Source organism: Orcinus orca, chromosome 7 (genome assembly GCF_937001465.1).
Source record: "Orcinus orca chromosome 7, mOrcOrc1.1, whole genome shotgun sequence".
NCBI classification, from domain to species: domain Eukaryota; kingdom Metazoa; phylum Chordata; class Mammalia; order Artiodactyla; family Delphinidae; genus Orcinus; species Orcinus orca.
In genome coordinates this window covers 113,284,063-113,293,373 of record NC_064565.1, presented here as the reverse complement: position 1 = coordinate 113,293,373, position 9,311 = coordinate 113,284,063, and the positions used below count along the sequence as shown (strand labels likewise).

General features: G+C 65.8%; 1 protein-coding gene across 2 annotated transcripts; it reads left to right on the top strand.

Annotated features, from left to right (window-relative positions):
* Positions 1–1,175: 1,175 nt before the first annotated feature.
* Positions 1,176–8,761, top strand: ECEL1 (endothelin converting enzyme like 1). 2 transcript variants are annotated; one of them, XM_012532503.2, is made up of 17 exons: positions 1,176–2,064; positions 2,677–2,745; positions 2,849–2,959; positions 3,037–3,129; positions 3,319–3,443; positions 4,122–4,344; positions 4,762–4,860; positions 5,100–5,174; positions 5,376–5,473; positions 5,767–5,825; positions 5,902–5,953; positions 6,531–6,598; positions 6,782–6,906; positions 7,223–7,288; positions 7,665–7,760; positions 7,945–8,021; positions 8,348–8,761. In XM_012532503.2, exons 1-17 carry the CDS (start codon positions 1,279–1,281, stop codon positions 8,445–8,447), a joined length of 2,322 nt encoding a protein of 773 aa, XP_012387957.1. In that variant the 5' UTR covers positions 1,176–1,278; the 3' UTR covers positions 8,448–8,761. The 2 variants fall into 2 exon arrangements, with proteins under 2 accessions (XP_012387957.1, XP_004262640.1); XM_004262592.2 differs by having other exon boundaries at positions 5,376–5,479.
* Positions 8,762–9,311: the final 550 nt, after the last annotated feature.

Sequence of the window (9,311 nt, the reverse complement as noted above, 5' to 3'; positions counted from 1 at the left end):
GGAGGGTGGAGCCGCCCGCGCGCCCCCTCCCTCGGGGCCGGCGGGCGGCGCAGCGAGGCACGGCAGCAGAGGCGGCGGCGGGCGCACGGAGAGAGCGGCCACCCGCCCAGCTCTGCCCCCGGCTCCGGCGCCGGCCCCGGCCCCGGCTCGGGCTCGATCCGCTCTGTTCCCGCTCCGCCCGGGCGCGCACCTGCAGGGTAAGTGGCACCCGAGCCCGCGGCCGCCGCGGCCACATCAACCACCACCTCCGCCGCCACCGCCGCGCCTAGCCTCCAGGCTTTGTCTGCGTCCTCGCAGCTCCGGCTCAGGCTGCGGCTGCGACTCCCGGGCTTGGTTCTCTGGCTCCGCGGACTGCGCGGCGCGGGAGACTCCGCACCCAGGGCTCGGGGCGCGCGGGGCCAGCTCGCTCTGCGCCGGGGATGAAACTTCGCCCAAGTTTGGGTTCCGGGGAGAAACTGTTGAAGCCGGGAGTGGCCCAGGGCGAGGACGGGGGACGAAACCGGTTCCGGGTCCTTTAGGACCGTCGGGGCTTTCTCCCTGATCCTGGGCGGGATGGCGCGCCGGCGCGGGCCGCTTGGGAACGGGACTGGTGGGCGTTCTGGCCATTGAATCGAGAAGACAGGGCTGAGGATGGCTCTGCGGACATCCGCGAGGACAAAGTTTGGTTCTTTAGTCGCTTTCTTGAGCGTCTAGTTCCCGTGCGGAAAGCTGAAGGCGGCTTCAGGGTCTGCATAGAAACGGCACTGACCGCACCTCCTTTCCCCTGCCTCCGCTTTTCCCCTCCCCCCACCTGGCCTTGGCTGTAGCAGGTCCGGAACAAGAAATGCAGAGAAGAGAAACAGCCTTTCATTGAAGGCCTGCTACGTGCCAGGCCCCATGCTCGGTGCTCCCCTGCTTTATTACGGGCCTCCCAAACCTGCGGCGGGCATATGTATGCGGGGAGAGGGGAGGTTAAAGGACCCCACTGTGCAGTGTGGTAGATGGTGGCCACTCTGAGCGGTCCCCTTCCTTCATTCTCCGAGTGGCGCAGGGAGGCCAGGCCCCAGGCCCACTCGTTGTTGGGGACTCGGGGTGGCCTCCAGCCTTTGGACCTAGGCCTGTGCCCTTCCTCGTCGTGCTCATGGACCCCGTCGAGCCCCAGTACCCTTCGGAGCCTGTATCTACCTTTCCCGCAGCTGCGGCCCGGGGGGACCATGCGCCGGCCCGCTAGGAGCCTGGCGGCCGGGAGCATCCTGTAGCTGAGATCGCCAAGGGCTGCGCAGTGGTGCCCGCGGCGCCATGGAGGCCCCGTATTCGATGACAGCACACTACGACGAGTTCCAGGAGGTCAAGTACGTGAGCCGGTGCGGTGGGGGAGGCGCGCGGGGAACTTCGCTGCCCCCCGGCTTCCCGCTGAGTGCGGGGCGCAGCGCCCCCGGGGCCCGGGCCGGGCTGCCGCGCTGGAACCGGCGCGAGGTGTGCCTGCTGTCGGGGCTGGTGTTCGCCGCGGGCCTCTGTGCCATCCTGGCCGCCATGCTGGCTCTCAAGTACCTGGGCCCGGGAGCGGCGGGAGGCGCCACCTGCTCCGAGGGCTGCCCGGAGCGAAAGGCCTTTGCGCGCGCCGCCCGCTTCTTGGCCTCCAACCTGGACGCCAGCATAGACCCGTGCCAGGACTTCTACTCCTTCGCGTGCGGCGGCTGGCTGAGGCGCCACGCCATTCCGGACGACAAGCTCACCTACGGCACCATCGCGGCCATCGGCGAGCAGAACGAGGAGCGCCTGCGGCGCTTGCTGGCGCGGTCCGGGGGCGGGCCCGGCGGCGCAGCCCAGCGCAAGGTGCGCGCTTTCTTCCGCTCCTGCCTGGACATGCGTGAAATCGAACGGCTCGGCCCGCGGCCCATGCTCGAGGTCATCGAGGACTGCGGGGGCTGGGACCTGGGTGGCGCGGCGGAGCGCCCGGGGGCGGCGGCGCCCTGGGACCTCAACCGGTTGCTGTACAAGGCTCAGGGCGTGTACAGCGCCGCCGCGCTCTTCTCGCTCACCGTCAGTCTGGACGACGGGAACTCCTCGCGCTACGTCATCCGTGTGAGTGCGCCCCCCTCCCGCACCGGGCACCCCACAAGCGGCTAGGAACTAGGGGTCCCGCGGCCTGGCAGGCCTGCCCCGCGCTCCCTATGCGCCCAGAAGACGGGTGCGGAAGGGGAGGGGAGGGTAGAGGAACGGAAGGGAGCGCGCACCGGCAGAGCGCGGGAGGAGGGCGCAAGTAATTTCCCTCGAGTAATTGCGGTGTTTAGCAGAGCCGCGGGAGCCGCAATTTCCCAGCCCTCTGGCAGCGGTGAGAGCTCTGAGGGAGGGGTGTACTGATGGGCTGTGGTGACAGGCCTGTCGGGCTGGGGCGGGCTGGAATGCCTGCGAGGTGGGGGACCAAGTGTCAGTGCGCCCCTCACAGGTAGGGAGAGGACAGGGTTACAGGAGGAAAGGCGGTGGGGGGCGCCCCCCTCTGTCCCCAGGCTAGGCCGGTCAGGTGTGTGGGCTTAGACCGGCTTCTCTGGAATGAGGGAGGGGCTCCTGTCTTTATGCTCCCCGGGCTGGTGACAGTGGATGCCTGGCGTGTCCTCAGTTTCCCTTTTGAATGGGAATTCAGTCTGTTTGCAGGAGCCGGGAGAGTTGATCTCTGTCCCCCGTCTCTCTCCACAGATTGACCAGGATGGACTCACCCTGCCAGAGAGGACCCTGTACTTAGCTCAGGATGAGGAGAGTGAGAAGGTGTGGGCGCATGCGATGGGGTTCAGGGAAGGCCTGGGACTCCGGGCGGCCTGGACCAGGGCCTGGCACCGACTGCATCCTTGCCGTGCCCCTCCTGGTGCAGATCCTGGCAGCTTACCGGGTGTTCATGGAGCGCCTGCTCAGCCTCTTGGGTGCCGAGGCCGTAGAGCAGAAGGCCCAGGAGATCCTGCAGCTGGAGCAGCAGCTGGCCAACGTGAGGAGGGCGACTGCTGTGTGCTGGGGGCGGCGAGTACTGGGCGGGGCTTGGTCAGCTCTGCCGTCCATCCCCAGATCACAGTGTCAGAGTATGATGACCTCCGGCGAGATGTTAGCTCCATATACAACAAGGTGACACTGGGGCAGCTGCAGAAGATCACCCCCCACGTGAGTGTGACCCAGACCTGGTGGGGGAGGCGCTGATCTTGGGACTCTTGGGCTGTCCCCTCCCCAGGGACGAGCAAGGCCTCCATGGCCATGGACTCACGTGTCCTCTTGTTGCCCCTACCTGACCCCCTCCCTGTCTTCTGTGGTCCCTGCCACCCCACCCCACTGTCCCCATCCGTGGTCCCACAGCTGCGGTGGAAGTGGCTACTGGACCAGATTTTCCAGGAGGACTTCTCAGAGGATGAAGAGCTGGTGCTTCTGGCTACAGACTATATGCAGCAGGTGTCCCAGCTCATCCGCTCCACACCCCGCAGGTACAGCTGCCCGTTACCCGCCTGCTACCCGCCTGCCCCCCAGGCCCCCCCTCCCCCGCATCCCAGACCTATCTGCTTGGAGAGCTTTGAATTTCTGCCTCCACCTCTGTCCGGTATCCACCCACTCTGGGGAGGCAGGCGAGGAGCACCGGAAAAGGAGTCCAGACCCCAGGTTCAGACCTGGCTGTCCCACCTACTCTGTGGGACCCTGGGCAGAGCTGTGATCTTCCCGGGCTGCGGTTTCCTCATGTGGGGATGGTGAGGTTGAGTGAGTCTGAAGTCAGAAGGGGAAATGGCGGCCACAACTCTGCTCCCCCAGGGCCACCTTGAGGAAAGCCCCCCTGGTCTCTGCCCCGCTTGGGAAGGACCTGAGGCCTCTCGAGGCCAGTTCTGAGGCAGGCAGTCACCCCAAGTGGCCATTCTCCCACCCCACAGCCAGTCAGAAACCAGTGCTGGCCCGTGTCGCACCAGCCTCAGGTGCTCTGCTTGGTGGCAGAGGTGGGTCTGCTGCGTGTGGGCCCAGCCCTCCTCCCTGACTGGGGCTGGGAATACCTGGAACGACCCTCAGTCCTGTGCAGGTGCTTGGTCCCGCCCTAGGCTGGGGGCTGGGGGCTGGGGGCCGGGGCGCCCGCGTACGTGAGCCCGTCGGGACACCCAGCTGCTTCACCTGGCCCTCAGGATCCTACACAACTACCTGGTGTGGCGCGTGGTGGTGGTCCTGAGTGAGCACCTGTCCCCACCGTTCCGAGAGGCCCTGCACGAGCTGGCACGGGAGATGGAGGGCAGCGACAAGCCACAGGAGCTGGCCCGTGTCTGCCTGGGCCAGGCCAACCGTCACTTTGGCATGGCGCTCGGCGCTCTCTTCGTACATGAGCACTTCTCGGCTGCCAGCAAGGCCAAGGTCAGGCTGCCCTGGCCTTGAGGGTCGGGGTGCGGATCCTGAGATGGGCATGAAGTTTTTGCATGGCCTTGGTCCAAGCATGAAGAGCACGGGGAGCCCTGCACGTCCCCCTGCAGCCAAGGGCACCGGGCTCAGCTGAGGGCTCGGCCCTCTCTGAGCCTCCAGGCTACTCCTCACCAGGCTTCCTCCTCCAGGAAGCCTACCTGGTTTGTCAGCTGCAGGACCCTCTCCCCACCAAGCTCCTGCCCTCCCTGCTCTGCCATGCTCAGTGGGATGGCCTTAGGAATGCCGAGCAGCAAGTCCTGGGCTTAGGAAGTGGTGCTGGATGATTAGGGGGTACCCCTTACTCCAGGTGCTGGGGGCTCAGAGCTAAGGCCTCCTGGGTTGACCCTTGATTCCTGACCCCTGACCCTGCAGGTACAGCAGCTGGTAGAAGACATCAAGTACATCTTGGGCCAGCGCCTGGAGGAGCTGGACTGGATGGACGCTGAGACCAAGGCGGCCGCTCGGGCCAAGGTGACGTGGGACCCTTTTCCCATTTGTTGGTTCCACAATCACACAGTCAGTGCCTACTGTGTGCCAAGCGCTGGGATAACAAAAGAGACAAAGACGCCTCTTGTGGAGCTGGCATCACCCAGCCTGCTCTCCCCTTTGCCTGAGCCCCAGCCCTGTGCTGGCCCTGGAGCTTTCTCCCTCAGAGGGGCGGAAGGCCATCTCCTGAGGCCCTGGCCCACTCACCACCCTCTCGCCTGCAGCTCCAGTACATGATGGTGATGGTGGGCTACCCGGACTTCCTGCTCAAACCCGAGGCTGTGGACAAGGAGTATGAGGTGGGCCTGCCCCTGCCCTACCCAGCCTGACCCCTCAGGCTTCTCCAGGCCCGTGGCCGAGACCCCTGTGGAGACCAACCACCACCACAGAGAAGGAGCCACAGCCCTCAGCTGACGGACGCGGGGAGGGCGTGGGGCCTCCTGGGTGCTGGTCTGGCCCTGCCCCGGCCTGCCGCTGAGTGCTGCCCATCCCCCATGCAGTTTGAGGTCCACGAGAAGACCTACTTCAAGAACATCTTGAACAGCATCCGTTTCAGCATCCAGCTGTCTGTCAAGAAGATCCGGCAGGAGGTGGACAAGTCCACGTGGGTACCTGGGCTGCAGCTGGGGGGCCCGGGGTGCCATGGGGACAGTGCTCCTTACCAACGCCAGGAGGTTGACGCCTCATAGACACGCTGGTGGGGAGCGAGGACCAGGCCTGCACAGGGTGCGAGTGGGGGCCGTCAGGGTGTGGGACCAGCCCGCGGAACGCCCAGGATATAGCTGTAGGCTGGGACACCAGGGCATCCTTTAAGGAGGAGGAGACTAGGAGGTAGGGGTTGTAGGGGAGGGAGTGTGGGTCCCCCCAGCTGACCCCAGCCTCCCTCCACAGGTGGCTCCTCCCGCCACAGGCGCTCAATGCCTACTATCTACCCAACAAAAACCAGATGGGTAAGGGGGTGTGTCCAGACGAGGGGCAGGGCCTGGAGGTGGGGAGGGTCTCCCGCTGACCATGGCCTCCCTGCAGTATTCCCCGCTGGAATCCTGCAGCCTACGCTGTACGACCCTGACTTTCCGCAGTGAGTAGGGAACCTGGCGTGAGCCAGAGCTACGGCTGTGGCCATGTCTGCGGGGTGGGTGGGGACTGCTCAGATGGCCCCATGCCCGGGCTGGGCACCGCAGTCATGACAGCTGCAGCCCTGGGTCCCCATAGTCCCACTTCATCTTTGGTTATTTAGATAAAGGTGTAGGTTGTTTTTTTTTTTTTCATTCTTTTAAATGTTCCGAGTCCCCGTTACCTGGTTTGAGGCTTTTTTGGGTGTTGCAAAACTGGAACAATCCTAGCGATGAGGAAAAAGGCCAAATCCCATGTGGGGTGCCTCAGTTTCCCTCCTGTCTCCCTCCAACCCTGTCTCCTCCCCGCAGCCCTGCTCTGTTAGATGTTATTTCCTAAAAGGCAGCTGCACAGGTATCACTGGCCCCTTTTACGTACCCCACGAGGAAGCTGAGGCACAAGCGTTCTGGGACCGTGCAGTCACTGGCCTCCCTGGGCTACCTCGTGGCCTGGCCAGGGCCTCCTGAGGCCTGGGCAGCAGCTCGGCGGGGCTCTCAGAGGGCGGGCGAGGCTGGGGCCTGACGCTGCTGCCACGGGCCCAGGTCTCTGAACTACGGGGGCATCGGCACCATCATCGGGCATGAGCTGACCCATGGCTACGATGACTGGGGTGAGGCCTGCGGGCGGCCCGAGGGGTAGCAGAGGACAGGCAGTGGCGGGCAGGGTGGTGAGGGCCAATGGAAGCCCCGTGGCTCCCCTGTGCCTGTTGGCTGGTGGGTGGGGAGGGCCTTGGTGCCCAGCCGGGCTCTGCGGTGAAGGCCAGTCTCGGCCCGCCCCCACCCGCTGCCCACAGGGGGCCAGTATGACCGCTCGGGCAACCTGCTGCACTGGTGGACAGAGGACTCCCACAGCCGCTTCCTGCGCAAGGCCGAGTGCATCGTCCACCTCTACGACAACTTCACCGTCTACAACCAGCGGGTGAGGCCCCCTCGCTGCCTCCGGGCCCCTCAGGCCTGGCCAGCGCAGACTAGGAACGTGCACACCTCCATGCACGCTCACGTGCCTGAACAAACCCAGCGCCGAGCTCCGTGCACACCCGCCAGGGTCTGCGTGCACACTGACTTGGGCGAGAGAATGAGTTCACACAGACTCACGCACGTGGGGCACAAAGTGGGGGAGTCCTACCCAAACCCTCTGGGAAAGGGCAGGTGGGTGGAGGCAGGGCCCAGAGAGGCAAGGCCCGAAGGAGACCAGAGGGCCTTGGGCAGCCTCCAACCTCTTCCCTTCTCGCCAGGTGAACGGGAAGCACACACTTGGAGAGAACATTGCGGACATGGGCGGCCTCAAGCTCGCCTACTATGTGAGCTGCCCCTGCCTGGCCCTCGATCCCTGAGGGAGGAGTGGTGGGGGGCACTGGGGACTGGGCTAGAGACCTAGTCATCCCTCCTTCCCCATCCTGTTGAGCTCTGGTCTTGGAGGGGATGTGCTGTGCTGGGCACAGGGTCCACTGGAAGCAGGAATCCTAGGCCCCCCACCTTCCAGGAGAGCAAAGAGGGCTGCCTGGAGGGGGTGGCACCTGCCTGGGGTTAGCCTTCTGGGGAGGGAAGAAGGCAGGGGTCCGGGGGGCTCAGCAGGGTGGGTGGTGCACAGAGCTGGGGCGGGTGAGGGCCTGACTGAGTGGAGGGTGCCAGGTGGCCCCGTTGTGGGCACCGCAGCTCCATGCTCTGCGCCCCCAGGCTTATCAGAAGTGGGTGCGCGAGCACGGCCCCGAGCACCCGCTGCACCGGCTCAAGTACACGCACAATCAGCTCTTCTTCATCGCCTTTGCCCAGGTGTGCGGGCGGGGCCCGTAGGGGAGGGGGGAGGGGGCACGGCTTCCAGCCCATCTCCCATCAGCCACCCCTCCGAGAGCCCTGTGGGTTCTGGTGGGGGATCGAGGCCTAGCGTGCAGGGCTTCGTCAGTGGACGCCCGGCCTGACGTCCCCGCTCCTCCCCGCCGCCCCCGTCCTGGCCCAGAACTGGTGCATCAAGCGGCGGTCGCAGTCCATCTACCTGCAGGTGCTGACCGACAAGCACGCGCCTGAGCACTACAGGTACCCCACCTGCCTGCCTGGGCCTCGCCCCCTCCTGTGTCTGCGCTGGGAGCGGGTCGGGGTGGGAACCCCCACCTGCCTGCCTGGGCCTCGCCCCCTCCTGTGTCTGCGCTGGGAGTGGGTCGGGGTGGGAACCCCCACCTGCCTGCCTGGGCCTCGCCCCCTCCTGTGTCTGCGCTGGGAGCGGGTCGGGGTGGGAACCCCCACCTGCCTGCCTGGGCCTCGCCCCCTCCTGTGTCTGCGCTGGGAGCGGGTCGGGGTGGGAAGGGACAGCTGGGGTACGGTGGCCTGTGCCACACACTCTGTGGGTCTCTCCCCTGCCCCAGGGTGCTGGGCAGCGTGTCCCAGTTCGAGGAGTTCGGCCGGGCCTTCCATTGCCCCAAGGACTCGCCCATGAACCCTGCCCACAAGTGCTCCGTGTGGTGAGCCTGGCTGCCCACCTGCACGCGCCCACTTCCCTGCACGGACTGCCTCTCGCTGGCGGCCGGGGCAGGCATGGACCCGGCTCTGGTCCACTCTGGGTGCCATCCGCCTCCCCAGCCCCCCCAGGACCCAGCACCCAGTCACTGTCCCTCACTTCAGGAGGAACCCAGAACAGGGATGAAGTTGGGCTCCAGGAGGGCCTGGGGGAGAGATGCTAAGGTCCCCAGACTAGGCTCTTGGGAGCCAGACCCCCGCCCAGGCTGGATTGTACAGGCCCCGCCTTCGCTGTGTTCTCGCTGCTAAGTCAGGTCAATAAAGCTGCTCTCCTCTTGCCTCCGCCTCCTCAGGGGCCCCCGAGCAGGTGGGACTCGATGAACTCCCGGGGGAGGCTCAGGCGCTTAACAGAATGAGACCCTAGAGAAGACCTTTCCGTCCCCTCCTGGTGGCCTCGGCTTGGCTGCCTCTGTCCCTCCTCCCCAGCTCTTGTCTTTCCCACCAAGCACCCACGCCGCCCTCCACCAAAGTCCTGCCGAGGCCCCTGCACGGTCCTGAGGGTGCCCCTGGACCCGTCTCATGGGGGCCAGAACACCAAGCCCAGTGGCCTACACCCCAGCCTGACGCTGGGACTTAACTTCTCCTGATTGTGCAGAGTGGTCCCCCCTCCGCCCTGCAGGAGTCTCTGCAGTGTCCCCTAGCCAGTCATCACCCCAGGCTAAGCCTTTGCTAAGCTTCTTGGAGAAAGGGGGCCGGTGATGCGTGGCCTCCAGGCGTCCCCTCCAGAGAGAAGAGAGAAGGGGAGGAGTGGTGGGGGCAGGGTGCCGAGGGGGGCTGCGGGCATGGCCCAGGGTGGGAGGGGAGGAGAAGTGC

Excerpts from the sequence above, each read along its gene's own strand:
- ECEL1 (XM_004262592.2), top strand. The coding sequence starts at position 1,279 with ATGGAGGCCCCGTATTCGATGACAGCACACTACGACGAGTTCCAGGAG. Across the intron at positions 4,345-4,761 it reads CGGCTGCCAGCAAGGCCAAG|GTACAGCAGCTGGTAGAAGA; the intron begins GTCAGGCTGCCC and ends CTGACCCTGCAG. Across the intron at positions 5,954-6,530 it reads TACGACCCTGACTTTCCGCA|GTCTCTGAACTACGGGGGCA; the intron begins GTGAGTAGGGAA and ends CCACGGGCCCAG.